Here is a 16,435-nt window from a genome sequence, read left to right as displayed (position 1 = left end):
CTAATGACTGGGTTATTCAGTGGAGTCACTTTAACACACACATGCTATGGTTGCAGTAATTAGATTAAGGAGAGAGAGAGCGAGAGAGAGAGAGAGAGAGTGTGAGTGTGTGTGTGTGTGTGTGTGTGTGTGTGTGTGAAACATGACACTTGAATAGCTAAGCAATGGTGGCAATAGTTGGTTTGAACAGATTGAGTCTGATTGTAAAATGAGCCTTGTACCCCCCCCCCCCCTCTGTCCAGCATCTGACACAGACCAGGAAGCTGCCGCGGTGAAGTTGGATCAGGAGCGGGCTGAGATCGTGGACAGATATGACAAGGTGAGGAGCCGGAGAACCTGTCATCAACCTCCCGGGCTGTTTCACATGCAGTCACGGGGAACACTCCTGCAGAGGAACCTTAGAGCAGGTCTCAGAGAAGATCCTAACCAGACGGGCCAGTCAGGACCCCGGCGATGTGTAAAGAGCCATACGTTTACCGGGGAAACCTCTCAAGATCCAAAACGTGTGTTCTGTTACATGGAGGCAGAAGGGGCGCTTGAGGCAGCAACCAAGTGGTACAGCTCCCCGAACAGGACACATGCAGTTCAGGGCAAACGTGCTTTTATTGCTAAGCTGTATTAGCTTGTACAGTGCATGTGGAATGTTTGCAGACAATATCAAGCGTTCCACATTTTGATATATTTGAGCATCATCTAAAAGCAGATTCAATACATTTTCTTCTCATTGGTCCACACACAATACTCCATAATGATAAAGCAAAAAAAAAAAAATTTTTGGAATGTTTTGGAACTTTCTTACGTGTAAAAAAAAAAAATTGAAATGTGCCTACATACTTGGAGACTTTGATCCTGGCAGTTCAGCTCTGGTGCGTTCTGTGTCTGTCAGTCGATGATGTGTTTCTACATCCCCACTGGAGTCCACCTGCATCTGATTGAACTGACTGGGCATAATCAGGAAAGGGGCGCGCGCACACACACGCACACGCACACACCCACCCCATATAAGGCCTCACAGTTGATGGCGTATGTCGGAAGGAAAACCTAGCCATGAGACTGGACTGTGGATCTGTTTGGCAGGAATGTGGAAGAGGATGGATGCAAGAACATTTCTGCAACATTGAAAGTGCCAAAGAGCCTGCATGGGGTTTGTCAAAAGACACCTGCACAACTCCCAGACCACGAGAAGCAAGACCCACTTGTCTGATGAAACAAAGGCTGAATCATTCTGGCCACATTTCCCAGAGGCCCATGTGGCACTGGTGAACATCAGCTCATTGCTAACATCCCTACAGTCAGACACTGCTGTGGGAATGTTTTCCTGTTACAAGGACTGAGAGTCTGGTTGATGTGGGAAAATGTAAAGCAATCATGGGTGCAAACCTTCCCTAGCGTGTCCGAGATCTCCTTTACATTTCCGTTTCACGGAGACAAAGACCCGAAGCGCGGGTCCAGGAAAACACAGGCCGAGTGTCTCTGGATAGACCTGGAAATGTCTGTAATAAGGCTTCCTGTGGAGCCTGGCTGAGATGGAATGATTCTGCCAAGAAGAATCAGGAGAAATGTCCTACAGAAACGCATGCCAAGCTTATAGGATCCTTTCCTAGAAGACCCAAGGCTGTCGTCGCTGCCGAACGCGCTTTAACAGAGTACAAAGCAAAAGGTCGGAATACTTCAGGAAATGTGATATTTCAGGGATGCTAAGTCCATTTTAAGATGAGTGTGAAAAACCTGAAAGGCTCTGAAAGCGTTCTGTATGCGGTGTAGGAGCACAGCTGTCCTGAATATATGCAGTAGCGCAGTGTGTTCCTAATGAAGGTCTTATGTTAATGCACTCCTGCTGTATCAGGGCAGATGAGTGTGTGTGTGTGTGTGTGTGTGTGTTAGTGTTATATTACTGGTCTAGCCCAGTCTCTCTTTTGCTGAATTCAGCACCATGCTTCTGTTTTCCCTAAATTGCCACAGTGCGGGCCCTTCTGAGTGGGAGTCTACCTGCAACACCTTTCAAGCTGTCTCCTGTGATTGTGTGTGTGTGTGTGTGTGTGTGTGTGTGTGTGTTGGTCCTTGCGTCTTGATCCTTGTCCCTCTGCATGTGTCCAGTTTGGATGCCGGCCGGCATAATTCAGTGTAGTCATGGCAGCCCGTTGGAGGACAGTCTGCTGACATAATCGTTAATTAGAATCTGATATGCCTGCTGCTCAAACACACATACACACGATTAGAGGAAGAACTGGGCTTTGCTACAGTAAATGAAGCACAGGCAAGTTGTTTACAGAATGTTGCTTACGAGCTGGCTGAATAGATGGGTGAAAGGAGGAGCGTGTGGAGGATGGAGAACAAGACGTGAAAGTGTAATGTTTAAAATGCAGCGTCCCCTTAACTTCAGCGACGAACTCCAACAGCAGATCAGAGAGTTAATTAGAAAGTCAGGTCATTTGGAACAGAATATTTGGGAGAAAAACGTTAGCGCTCCACGTCGGAGGGGAAGGGCTGGGTCTCCTGGGTCTCCTTCCTGCCATCCTGATCGTCACACAACATGGCACAGTCTCGAGGGCTGGGCTAGGGCTTCTACTCCCATAATCCCTCACTGCTTGATGTGTGTGTACTGTACTCGCACACATTAGAAGCTGCAAAACACTTGCACGCTTATTGTTCTCACACACAGAGATGGCCAACACGCGCACTTTTTTTTCAACTAACCATCAGATTTTGACTAGTTTTATGGTTCCTTCCCTAGTGAGGAAGTTTTAGTTGTACATGATATCAGTACATTGTGTGGTTTGTTGATCATTATGTGCTTCTGAAACATAACATGAAATATGCCTTACTTCAGTATGCCTCACTCACACACCACTGCTGCATGTAGACTAGTTCACTTACACACGTGTGTAGACTAGTTCACACACACACACACACACTGCTGTGTGTAGACTTGTTCACTTAGACACACACACACACTGCTGCATTTAGACAAATTCACTAACATACACACTGCTGCAGGTAGACTATCTCACTAACACACACACTTACACACGCATACACACTACTGCATGTAGACTAGCTCACTTACACACACACACACTGCTGTGTGTAGACTTGCTCACACACACACACACACTGCTGTGTGTAGACTTGCTCACACACACACACACACACACACACACTGCTGCGTGTAGACGTGCTCACACACACACACACACGCACACTGCTGCATGTAGACTTGCTCACACACACACACACACTGCTGCATGTAGACTTGCTCACACACACACACACACACACTGCTGCGGGTAGACTTGCTCACACACACACACACACACACACACACACACTGCTGCGTGTAGACTTGCTCACACACACACACACACACACACTGCTGCGGGTAGACTTGCTCACACACACACACACACACACACACACTGCTGCGTGTAGACTAGCTCACTTGCTGGGCATCAGGAAAGCAGTCATGCAGCTGTATTTTTGTGTGGGAGGGTGTGTGTGTTTAACAGTGGTGGTCCTCTCACTTACTTAATCAGACCCTCCTGGGCTGTGTGTGTGTGTGTGTGTGTGTGTGTGTGTGAGAGAGCGAGAGAGAGAGAGAGAGAGAGACGAGAGAGAGAGAGAAGAAATAGATTTATAAGAAATTATTCTGTACTACTGGGTGGGTGGTATAAATGTGTGTGTTGATATTTATTTATAAGAGACTCTTCTGTACTGCTGGGTGGGTGGGTGGGTGGGTGTGTGTGCGCTAGGCAAGGCTTGTGGTAGAAACTGCATTTATGTTGGAAAAGATTCATCATTGGTTGTGTACACTTTCACAACTGTGGAAGAAACGTGTGTGTGTGTGTGTGTGCGTGTGTGTGTATGTGCGTATGAATGGCGTGTGTTGTCGTCACATTGCCATAAAAATAAACATCTCTTCCCCATTTCTTAGCTATTATAAATTTTAGATTTCCTGATAGTGAATCATTCAAATGACACGTTATGTTTCATTAGGTTTGTTGTTTTTATCAGACTTTATTAACTGTGTGTGTGTGTTTGTTTTTAAAACACATATGTAATGATTCACAGATTTCGCTACTTCTTTTCATTCTGCAGGGTGTTGAAGGCGGATGGGTGGAGCCGTGGGAGGAGGCCACATTTGACGTCTATAAAGTGGTGGACCGATTTGGATTCCTACAGTAAGAGTTTCCACTCCCCTCAGGGAGCAGTTTGACCAGGAAAATATACTTCTAGCATTCAGCTTCACGCTCCTCTAAACACCTCTACACTCATCTATACACATCTACACTCCTCTAAACACCTTCACACTCCTCTAAACATCCATATACTCCTCTAAACATCCATATACTCGTCTATACACGTCTATACTCCTCTAAACACCCCAATACTCCTCTAAACACCTCTACACACCTCTAAACACCTTCACACTCCTTTAAACACCTCTACGCTCATCTATACACCTCTACACTCCTCTAAACACCTTCACACTCCTCTAAACACCTCTACACTCCTCTATACACCTTCAAACTCCTCTAAACACCCTTACACTCCTCTAAAACATCCATATACTCCTCTAAACACCTCTACAGTTTCTCTAAACACCTTCACACTCCTCTAAACATCTCTATACTCCTCTAAACACCTCTACAACCCTCTTCACTCCTTCACACTCCTTTATACACTTCACACTCCTCTGTACACCTTCACACTCCTCCAAACACCTACACACTCCTCTGTACACCTCTACACAACTCTGTACACCTCTACACTCCTCTATACACCTCTATACATGTCTACATTCCTCTACACTCCTCTAAACACCTCTGCAATCCTCTAAACACCTTCACACTCTTCTTTACACCTCTACACAACTCTATACACCCCTATACTCCTCTAAACACCCCTATACTCCTCTAAACACCTCTCCACACCTCTGTACTCTTCAGTACTGCTCTGTAGTCCTCTAGATTCTTTTAGACATCTCTGTATTTCTATACTCTGTTCTATAATCGCCGTTACACTGTGTAGTCTTTTGTTGTCTGCTGTACTCCTCTGTACTATGTCCTCTGTACCTTGCGAGCTGTCCTCCACTCCTGTCTACTCCTCTACTGGGAGGTCAGTGGCTTCTTAAACAGCAGTGCACTCTGGTATATTTATAGGGAGCTACACATGGCTGGCAGAGCAGGAAGCCGCAATCGTAGGGCTTGAGGAGAGCGAGAGAGAAAGAGAGAGATGAGAAGAGTGAGAGGGGGAGGGCAGAAGAAGGAAAGGAGGTGGACACACGCACGGAAAGGGGGTGTGAGAGATGTAGGTAGGAGATTATCATCTGGCTAAGCAGCGAGACGAAACAGGAAGTGACCTCACAGTGCCCACCATCGTCCATGCTGGCCACAGGAAGCGAGATAACGGTGTAGGGAATCTGAGCGAGATGGACAAAGAGAATTAGAACCCAAACATTCCCATTGTAACTCAGAGGCACACATAGCCCTTCGTCCGGTCCGTATCCGTTTATTCTGTTGTCATGTTTGCGCGTGCATTGGCCCTGGGTCAGACCTGCGCTACACATTCCCAGAGCCGTCCGAACCTCTTAAAGGGCTCTGTGACTGCGCCACGATTCTTCACTACCTGACGAGTTGGAACACGGTCATTTCCTGGTTGTGCAACTGACTGTGATTCAGGAGGGAGGGGAGGTGTTGTGAGTGAGCCCCTGCCATTGCCTGAGTTTGTTTATCTAGTGGTGAGTCCACTTCCTGTGGAACAGATAAATATACGCTCGGTCCTCGGGCACTGAGGGAGCGTGTGTGTGTGTATGTGACATTGGCCACATGCTGGTTCATGACTTATAGGGATGTGTGATTTCCCCTACTGTATTTCCCTTCCTCTGTGGTGCTTCCATCAGACACAAAAAAACAAATCCAGCACTTCCGCCTTTTTATGAACCGTTGGACCTTGCAGGCTGCTGTTTGAGGAGTGAGGAGGTTTTTGATAGAAATAATCAGACATTCAGATACTGCAATTTCACTGAATTGCCTACTCCTCTGTGTGTGTGTGTGTGTGTGTGTGTGTGTGTGCGCGCATGGCCGCACTCTTCTTTTACAGTAGTGAGGAGCTTCCAGCCTATAACTCCGTGGAGGAGAAGGTGAGAAGATCTCTCCCACCCTCTTGCTTGACGTGACCTGTCCTTTCCTGTGTGACTCGGAAGTCTTGGCAGGCCTCCTCCGTCAGGGCGGGAAGACAACAAACGGCGTCTCCCGCCCCCGGACACGATATGAGCACGTCCCCGAGCCTAAACCACGGTCCAGGATCCTTTCAGTCTGAGCCGTTCCGGTGTGGGACCGACCCGGTCTGAATCCGCTCAACCCCACACTTAAGCTTTAGCTAAATATCAGCCCAATCCAAGAAGGCCCCGTGAGGCAGGGAGTGGCGGGGTGAGGCAGAGTGATGCGGGGGAGGCACGCGCCCGTGGGGTTCCTGCAGTGTTCCTTTACAGAACCATTAGCCAGCTGTCCAGTTATTCTGCTGAATGACAGGATTTAAGCACACACCGCCATGTTGCCTCGCAGTAGCACACATCACGTCTTCCTCACATTAATATATAATAAACAACATAACAAAGAAAAATCTGTGCTAGTAAGATTACACGCAGACAACTGTACAAACAGGCTCTGGGACCGCTCCAGACACCGACCACAGGAAAGGTATAAAAAAAGCTGATAACAAGCCACCAAAGGCTGTGAAGAGACAGCAGCCTTTCATCCAGAGTCTATTTTATCTCTGATGTTTATTTTAAAATCATCCTAATCTAGTTTAGTTTCATGACCTCACTGATCTGGTGTCTGGAATACGAAAGACACCAAAACATGGCACCAACAGAAGGCTCAGACCTCGCCACCTTAGCTATGAAGGGGCTTGTTTGGGTTTTTGTTTTTGGGGTTTTTTTTCGTTTCTTTCTTTCTTTATATATGTTTATATATTGTTTTTGACACTTTAAGACCTTAAATCTTCATCTCTGAGGATAGAACACGAATCTTGGATTTGCATTTTAAATCACCTATGGGGCATCACGTTCACCACATGGCCTCACGCTAGCAGCACACTGTAATTCACCTTTAGGTGATTAATTTTATTCTTGGTGACACATTCTACGCCGAGGCTACGCTTCTGATCGGTAGCTTTTAAACATAGCAAAAAAGGTAGGAAAAGTGAAAGCTTATTTATGCGAATAAAGATATTTTAGTTTAGAAGACAGAATTCCAAAGTTCGTCTCAGGTCTTTTTTAACATAATTTAAATTTTCTGACGACCTTTTGTGGTGATCAAAGGAATTCTTACCGGCCTTCGAATTGGGCCCGTTTAACTAACCGACTCCTGCGCGGTTGATGTGATATTGATATGAATATTCTGGCCATTTTCTGGTGTTTGTCTTTGTCCAGCAAAAGAAACATCTGGAATTGGAGAGGACGGAGAAGTGGTTGAAGATGCTGAAGAGCTGGGAAAAGTACAAGAACAGCGAAAAGGTGAGGCAGCGGAAAATAACAGGAGCTTCATGAAAAGCACCCGGCTCACCCCATCACCGTCACCAACCCCTTACCATGTCTTGTTTCCGGACAGCGGTCCTGATTGTAATGTCGTGTCTGTAGAAGTCTAGTGGTGTGTGTAGAGGAGCAGCGGGAAGGGAATGAACACAGATTCCCGCTGAAGCAGATCTGCCTGGGCTATAAATGGCCGTTTGACTGAGGAGAAGCTGCATGCAGTGGTTGCAGTCGTAACTGTGTTTGGGTTATTGTTCGCGCAGGAGGTTTACGGGAACTTCGGTTGCGATGCAAGCCAGCACACACACACACACACACCCTCCCCCCACGCTCGCGCTCGTTTAGAGCAGGTGTGATGCGAAAGACAGAACATTCCGGTTCATAACACTTATCACAAAACCTCATAATGCTAAAACAAGTGTAGACACACACACAAACACACGCGCACACACACACAAGCCCACTCCCTCTGTGTGCCTTATGACTCATAATCACTACTGTGTGTCTCAGCTAGGTGATATAGCTCATCATCATTATTATTGTCATTCTGATGAATGAACACATCTGCGCAACAACACACACACACACAGACACACAGACAAATGTACGCACGTGTCCCCGGGGGAAGACACGCAGAAAATTACCTTGTGTGAGATGAATTGGAACGGAAGAAAAGTCTTCAGCCCAGCCTGCCCACCACCTCCGAACGCACACACATCCTCAACATCTGCCTTTCCCTCATCCCTCATCCCTCGTTCCGGCCTGATCATATGAGTTCCACTGGAGGCGTGATTCACTGGAGGCGTGATTCACTGGAGGCGTGATTCACTGGAGGTTGATTCACTGGAGGCGTGATTCACTGGAGGCGTGATTCACTGGAGGTGTGATTCACTGGAGGCGTGATTCACTGGAGGCGTGATTCACTGGAGGCGTGATTCACTGGAGGTTGATTCAGTGGAGGCGTGATTCACTGGAGGCGTGATTCACTGGAGGTTGATTCAGTGGAGGCGTGATTCACTGGAGGCGTGATTCACTGGAGGCGTGATTCACTGGAGGTTGATTCAGTGGAGGCGTGATTCACTGGAGGCGTGATTCACTGGAGGCGTGATTCACTGGAGGTTGATTCAGTGGAGGCTAATTCACTGGAGGCTTGTGTCTTATATCTGTAAAATGAATGCATGAAACATAAAGTTTACACGCAAGTTTACATATGGTTGTAGATGGGTGCCAAAACATCTCACACACACACAAGGGGGCCAGCTGGGTTTGACTGCTTAACATTCTGTCTCTAACTCACTGGTTTGTAAATGGTATAAATGTGTGTGTGCGTATGTGTGTGTGTGTGTGTGTGTGTACAGCTGGTTAGAAGGGTCTATAAGGGAATTCCACTGCAGCTTCGGGGCCAGGTGTGGTGTTTACTCCTCGAAGTTCCCAAAATCAAGGAGGAGAAGAAAGATTTCTATGAGGTACACACACATACACACACATATACATTTGGAACACTGTGTTGACTGGATCATAAGACATATGTGTACACTTGCATATTTATTCATCAAGGGTTACTGAACCATCACACAGAAAAAAAATATTTGTGGGGTACCACATGCATGTGCATGCACACACACACACACACACACACACACTGCTTGATATCAAATTAAAACTGAACTTTCTTTCAGTGCACTGCTTGGATAAAGTGTGGATAAAGCACACACACACAAGCAAAAATAGCCCCCCTCCTGCTCCCTTAGTGGTGTGGAGTTCAGTAGCTGTGTGGTTTTACATGGCCACAGAGGGAACTTTATTGAAGCTTTGCAATAAGGCCCTTCCAACAGCAGCGCAGTGTGGAATTTAACACGGACCTCCGCCAAGTTTGTGTGCATGTGCGTGCATGTGTGTGCGCACGTGCATGTGTGTGTGTCTGTGAGAATATGTTCTACGGGACTGTCTTAGCTTGTGTGTGTGCATGCGTGAGCACGTGCGTGTGTGGGAGCATGCGTGTGCGTGTGTGTGCGCATGCGTGTGTGTATGCATGCGTGTGTGTGAGAGTATGTTCTACAGGACTGTCTTAGCTTGTGTGTGTGTATGTGTGTGTGTGTGTGTGTGTGTGTGTGTGTGTGTGTGTGTGTGTGTGTGTGTGTGTGTGTGTGAGAGAGAGAGAGAGTATGTTCTACAGGACTGTCTTAGCTGTACGTTGTAGGTGAGCTTCAGTGTTGATTTAATTTCACTGAAGGTAATTATTATTATAGAGGGCTTGCTCTGTTTGTCTCTCTCACTGCCTTTAGCTAACTCATTCTCTCTCTCTCTCTCTCTCTCTCTCTCTCTCTCTCTCTCTCTCTCTCTCTCTCACACCCCTCCCATCTATCTGCAGAAGCTGAAGATCAGAGCTAGAATGTTGTCTCCTGATATCCGTCAGATAGATCTTGACGTGAACCGCACCTACAGAGACCACATCATGTTCATGCGCCGCTATGACGTCAAGTGGGTAACACCCACACACACACTTTAATGTCCATACATTCATTTAAACCCATAATATAACCCTAACCCCAGTATGTACACACATGTGCACAAGTGGTGATTCTTGAATTCTCACTGAGGCACATTCTCTTCTGATTTTTGGTTTTTGTATTCCACATTTTAAACTCTCTCTCTCTCTCACACACACACACACACACACACACACAAGCAATCATTTTCACTAGTTTATTTAAAGCTTATTCACTAGCTCAAATCACTACTGCATAAACGTTCAGTGACATTTGTCATGCGTGTGTGTGCGCGTGTGTATGTGCACGTGCGTGTGTGCTTGTGCGTGTGTGTGATCTTTCAGGCAGCAGGATCTGTTCCACGTTCTCACGGCATACTCCATGTACAACAGGGTAGGTTGTCTCGTCGGCGATCCCACGAGGATACTCCACCCATCACTGTCAGTCCCTGCACGTCCCACCTCCCAAGCAACTGTAGCGCTCACCTATGGCATGTAGAGGATGGTGATGGCAGTACCAAGGTCAGGGGTCACCAGGTGACCTCAAGCTAGGCCCCTCACACTGGTAAAGACGCCAAACCCCTCTGGAGAAGCGTCTGTGCATCTCGAGCCGTTTTTTTTCCACCGTAAGGCAACATGTGAAAGGCCCGAGAGCGGAGCGGGAGCAGGTCGGAGATCTTTCCCGTATGGAAAGTCGGCTCGTTTGTCTCTCTTCTGTCTGAGAGCGGCTCGGTCTGCCAGTCGGCCAGGCACCAAACTCAGATAGGCGTGTGCTGACATGACCTGTACATGGACTCACGGATTCTCTAATTGTATGTATGTGTGTGTGTGGGTGTGTGTGTGTGTGTGTATGTGTGTGGGTGTGTGTGTGTGTGTGAAGGAGGTAGGATATTGTCAAGGTATGAGCCAGATCACAGCTCTCTTACTGATCTATATGAATGAAGAAGATGCGTTCTGGGCCCTGGTCAAACTTCTGTCTGGGCAGAAACACGCAATGCATGGTAAAAACACACACACACACACACGCACACACACACACACCAGGTACAGCTGCATGTGTTTTAAATTCCCATAGACAGGTGTCACAAGCTCCAGGCTGGTACTGTACATGTATTATCTGTGAGGGTCTAATTTAATGAATGCGTTACCTCCTTAATGTGCGCGTGTGCGCATGTGTGTGGTTGTGTGTATTTAGGATTCTTTGTGCCTGGTTTTCCAAAGCTCATGCGCTTTCAGGAGCACCATGACCACATCCTCAAGAAGATGCTGCCGAAACTTAAGCGACATCTAGTAAGAGACACACACACACACACACACACACACACACACTCTCAGTCCATGAAGTTCACCTGTTATTAAAACATATAGCAACATCTAGTAAAACTAGCCTCTATTATTACTGTTTAATATGAACACAGTTTTAATGTGGTGTTTATTGTTTTTAATATGAACACTTAGTTTTTACACAGTATTTATATTGTTTAATATGAACATTATTAGTTTTATATTCTGTATCTTAGGATTACTATAATATATAAACTACATGTTCGATATGTTAGACTGTAATTATTGAGTGAGAAAATTGTAAATATTCTTTTTACTTTGTATTCCTGTAGTTTCCTCTCAAAACACAAAATGTCATATGTTTAAATGTTAAAAAACACATTTGAGTAAAGTAAGACCTAATAAAACTATAATTAGTACTAATTAAAGCCACTAAATTATTTGGCAGATTAATTAGCAAAAGGTGACATAAATAAATAAACTAGGGATAAACTCAGGGGGGCCCTGTGTATGTGTGTGTGTGTGGTGTGTGTGTGTGTGTGTGTGTGTGTGTGTGTGTGTGTGTGTGTGTGTGTGTGTGTTGTGTGTGTGTGTGTGTGTGTGTGTGTGTGTGTGTGTGTGTGTGTGTGTGTGTGGTGAAGGAATTAAAGCACAGTACAGGTGTTGATAGAGTATGGTAACAGTGTGACATCAGCTTGGGCATGCACGCTTGTGCACGTGTGTTTTCAGTCTGTACCCAAGGCTCCGTACTCTGTAGGTGTTTGTATTCCTGCTTGGGTCACACCTGGTCAGGCTCTTCAGCTAATCACCAGAACCTTGATGGTCCCGCGTGCTGGAGCAGGGAGAGGCCAGGCACATGATACAGACCTAAACCACAGAGAGCCATGTGCGCAGAACGTCCTTTACAAACCATGTGTTTGCTGCCCTCTACAGGACAGCCAGGAGGTTTTCACCAGCTTGTACACAATGAAGTGGTTCTTCCAGTGCTTTCTGGACCGTGTAAGACACTCACAAACGCATCCTTCACACTGCAGCCACTCACAGACCGACAGTCCCGGAAACCGGTAACGTTTGGCGGAATTAAGCGGGAGGGTCTTCCAGCTCACACTCACTAACTGTCCGCAGATATAGCGCATGGTAAATAACGTGTTTCGGCGGTTGTGAAGTGTCGTGTGTCTGTTCTGCTGTGCAGACGCCGTTCACTTTAACTCTGAGGATATGGGATGTTTACATCCTGGAGGGAGAGAGAGTTCTGCCCGCCATGTCTTACACCATTCTCAAGCTCCACAAAAGTACTGGCACCCCTTACGCGTGTGTGTGTGTGTGTGTGTGTGGGGATGAGAAAGACATGAGAAATGAGTTGACCTTGAGCTAAACTTATATTAATCTGTGCGCGTGCGTGCATGTGTGTGCATACAGAGGCCCTGATGAAGCAGTCTATGGAGGAGCTTGTGGAGTTCCTCCAGGTGACTCTGTCCAAGAATTTCTTCTTCGAAGATGATTTTGTAATTGAGCAGCTCCAAAACTCCATATCTGAACTCAGACGCTCCAAACTAGAGCTTCCTCCTGAAGGTACTGTACACACACCCCTCATAATACACTTTCAAGGACTTTGGCAAACCTCAGGTCTCACGCGTATGCAAAAATAGATAAGAGATTGATGCTGGATATTTTTTGCACTTTTGAAAACTGCAAAAAACTGTATGAACTTCTACCAGGATGTTTGTTACGGGAGCCAATGAACAAAACACAACCTTCACTCCAAAACCAAAACGCCACACACACTCCACAGACGGTTCGAGGGCCAGGCACCCACAGCCGGTGTTGGACATAGACCCAATCCGCCTGCTGGGAGCACGTGTCAGTCTAACCATGCCCGTGGTCGTTTAATAGATTGTCTTTCAGCAGGTTACAAGACACACACACACATATTCTGCTGTGCTTTGTTTCTGTCTAATCTTCTTACTGCGTTTTCTCCCTCTCACCCGATCTCGGCTCCAGCCAACAGTAATGGGGGTGTGAAAGGGGACCACCCCCCCCCCCTCCAGACACAACCGGTGGGCAACGACAGGCTACCGCATCCGTCAACCATCCGTCCGTGTACTCCCGCAATCCCCCCCCCCCACCCTCGCACCCGACACACCCAAACGCACACCGTCACACACGCGCACGCACGCGTCTTGTCTCTCGTCTCTTTGTCTACTGTCTGTCAAGTCCTGTCAAGTGCAGCGTAGTTTTGTTTTTTTGTTTTTTTTCCAGGCCGTTTTTTTTTCCTCCCCTAAAACACCCTGGAGATGTTTCCTGGATGTGAGCTGTGTTAGAAACACGCTCTCAGCTCTCATAGAGCAAGGTGGTGGGAGGCCCCAGAAGTGTGCGCGTGCGCTAGTTTAGACTGCATGCGTGCCTGACGGTAATAACAGCCTGTCCACACCAGCGTAAAAATGCTTATTTATCTTTAAATAGTAAATGTTGTTGTCTTTGAGTGAGGATGTATACTTGAGAATGAGACAGTTCTCTGTGTCGGGCCAGGGTCAGATAGTGCCGATAACCTCATTTCCTGATCTCTGTAAGCGTTCATGTCTATCTGTGTGTGTGTGTGTGTGTGTGTGTGTGTGTGTGTGTGTGTGTGTGTGTGTGTGTGCGCGTGTGTGTTTGTGCAAGGTTTCTGTTCCTCAGCCTCCTCAACACTTGGCCACTGTCAGCCCACTCGTGTGTGCGTGTGTGGTAAACTCACCATTCTCTCTTTAACACCCCTTTCACCCCCACTGTGTCCATGTGACCACGCTGTTGTCTGTGTGCTAGCGAGAGGCGCTCCTGACACGGTCTCCTGTACCCGAGGGCGCCTTGCGCTTCACAGGGCTCAAGGATTCTGTGCTCAGGCTGAATTGATTTGCAACCCCACCGTTCAGTGTTTTGATTTGGCACCAGCTGTGATGCGTGCGCGTGGTTTATCATTTTTATCATGTGTTGAATGCAGGGAGTAATTGCTTTTTTTTCCTCTTCTTTGAAGGATAGCCAGCATGACCGCTTAAGTGCCAGTGTCTCACAGATTATCTTACAGTTTAAATTTGTCCATTAGTTATTATTTTGTTTGGTTTTTTTTGTTGTTTTTTTTAAAATACTGTGTGTTATTAAATCGTGTTTGAAGTATTTGCGATGTGCATTAAAGTTCTGCGTTCTGATTGGTCCCGCTGTCCTTACGTCTGCAGGTAAAGACGACGAGTTTCCAAAGAAACCACTTGGCCTGCTGCCACCAGAGCCGGTGGGACTGGCGGCAGCAGCAGCCAATCACGTCGTAAACGGGCAGATGCCAGCCAGGCAGAGGGAGGTGGAGGGACCGCCCGTAACCACGAGCGGTTCACCAGACCGGCGCCACGCCAGCAGAAACGTGGATCCAACACTCCACCCAGGCAAGGGAGAGAGGTGGGCAGGACAAAGTGCAGCTCTGCCCACAGAGAGGAACATGACCCCAAAAATCCCCCCTATGCCCTTGACTCGTGTGACGGATGGGCTGATGGGAACCAATCATAACCCAGTTGGGCGGAAAGACATTGCGCCCCGCTGGGTCAAACCCTCTGAGGGTAAGCTGGAGGCAGCCAGGATGGCGGCCATGAGGGAGATCCAGCAGAACTCCGAGGAACCGGGGCAACAGCAGTGGCGGCCCCGCTCCCGCTCCCGCGGCTGCATCCCGGCCTCCAACCGCGCCTCCAACGCTTCGCAGTATGACAACGTTCCGGGGCTCGACGGAGGCCTCGCGGAGGTCCCGGAGCCGTACGGGGAACCTCCGCTGAGACAGGGAAGCCCGACCAGGCCCCCCAGCGGGGGGACGTCCGTCCCGTCCTTCCGGCTCCCCCGAACCACCCCCCTCCTCTCTGACCATCTTCCCATCCTGAACCCCACCCACCCCCAAATGTCCAGGCCGTGGTCGGAGGACTTGGCGTACGATCCCCGCGCCCGCTCGCCTGATAAGATGCGGAGGAACAACAGCTATGCCGCGTACCGACGCCAGTCGCCCCGCGGCACGCCGCTCCTGGTGGCGCCCGCCGAGCTGGCTGCCTGCGTGGACAGTACCAGCGAGGGCAGCCCCTACCTCAGGCAGCCCGCAACCCTCCTGGGGTCGCCTGCCTGCCTTCCTCTGGGGCAGCTCTACGAACGCCAGCTACAGGGCGAGGCTTGGCACTGCGAGATGGACTGGGTACCCCTGGAGTCTCCAGGTGGGTTAGCCCCCATTCCCGGTTTCCCGAAGACTCGCCGCTCGCCCACCCGCCCCGCACAGGGTTTGGGATTCGGGCCGCCGGGCGTCCCAGATGCAGCGTTGCACTACGGCGGGGCGTACGCAGAGCAGCCCGTTAGGCAGCAGCTCCCCCCGGTGTTCGGAGGAGCTCAGTATAGGCAGGTCTTTGCGCTGCAGGAGACCATGCATCTCTGAGAGGGCGTGAGACAGAATGGAGGGAGGGAATGAGAGCGAGAGCGAGAACAACGAAATGAGAAAGCCAGACACCTTCCCATCCGCTCCGTCTACCTAAGTGAAGGTTATCTGGGGTGTGTGTGTGTTTTTGTTTTGATTGTGTTTGTTGTGTGTTTAGCAGACTGTTCTTACTGAACCAATATAGCAGCTCCCACAGCCTCCAGGAGTTTGTCCTGACCGTCTTTCAGAGATCTACAAGAGATTCTTATTTTTGCTTTGTTTGGTTAGAGAAATAGCCTAATCCTTAACAGCAAATATTTACAATAGGACCTTTAGGATTTAAAAGTGTACAGAGATGTTTTTGTCTTCATTTATTTAAATATTTGTATTAATAGTGTAATTGGGGTGGGGGGGTGGGGGGGTTAAGTGATCAAGTTTTTCCTTCATTTTTTTAATGATTTTAGATTTTCATTCACAGAAATTAAATACACACTATATATGTATATACTGTACACATTCTTTAGATGTTAGTTTATTCTAGATGCCTGTGAAAGTCTTATTTTTAATGCATATTAAGATATGAGCTAATGCAAAAAATATCCTTGTTTAAAAACATTTCCGTCGAGTTGCCTCCTTCCCACCACAGAGGGGACCTTTTCTCTCCCAGATGTATGCCGTTGGATATCTCCTGTTGGGAATATCTGATTAATAGCCCAAGCCTCAT

General features: G+C 47.8%; 1 protein-coding gene across 6 annotated transcripts in view; it reads left to right on the top strand.

Moving 5' to 3' along the window:
- usp6nl (USP6 N-terminal like) overlaps window positions 1–15,930 on the top strand; it is a 38,250-nt gene extending 22,320 nt beyond the window's left edge. For 5 of the 6 annotated variants that reach the window (XM_035528580.1, XM_035528581.1, XM_035528586.1 and 2 more), the window contains 13 exons: window positions 243–319; window positions 4,096–4,178; window positions 6,100–6,139; window positions 7,433–7,516; window positions 8,890–8,997; window positions 9,903–10,012; window positions 10,365–10,413; window positions 10,900–11,020; window positions 11,215–11,309; window positions 12,237–12,302; window positions 12,496–12,595; window positions 12,723–12,875; window positions 14,513–15,930. In XM_035528580.1, coding sequence (XP_035384473.1) covers window positions 243–319; window positions 4,096–4,178; window positions 6,100–6,139; window positions 7,433–7,516; window positions 8,890–8,997; window positions 9,903–10,012; window positions 10,365–10,413; window positions 10,900–11,020; window positions 11,215–11,309; window positions 12,237–12,302; window positions 12,496–12,595; window positions 12,723–12,875; window positions 14,513–15,732 — 2,306 coding nt within the window. In that variant the 3' untranslated portion in view covers window positions 15,733–15,930. The remainder of the gene's footprint in view (window positions 1–242; window positions 320–4,095; window positions 4,179–6,099; window positions 6,140–7,432; window positions 7,517–8,889; window positions 8,998–9,902; window positions 10,013–10,364; window positions 10,414–10,899; window positions 11,021–11,214; window positions 11,310–12,236; window positions 12,303–12,495; window positions 12,596–12,722; window positions 12,876–14,512) is intronic. The other variant, XM_035528585.1, reaches the window with a different exon arrangement.
- Window positions 15,931–16,435: the final 505 nt, after the last annotated feature.

Source organism: Electrophorus electricus, chromosome 7 (assembly GCF_013358815.1).
Source record: "Electrophorus electricus isolate fEleEle1 chromosome 7, fEleEle1.pri, whole genome shotgun sequence".
NCBI classification, from domain to species: Eukaryota; Metazoa; Chordata; class Actinopteri; order Gymnotiformes; family Gymnotidae; genus Electrophorus; species Electrophorus electricus.
This window is presented reverse-complemented; position numbering and strand designations above follow the sequence as displayed.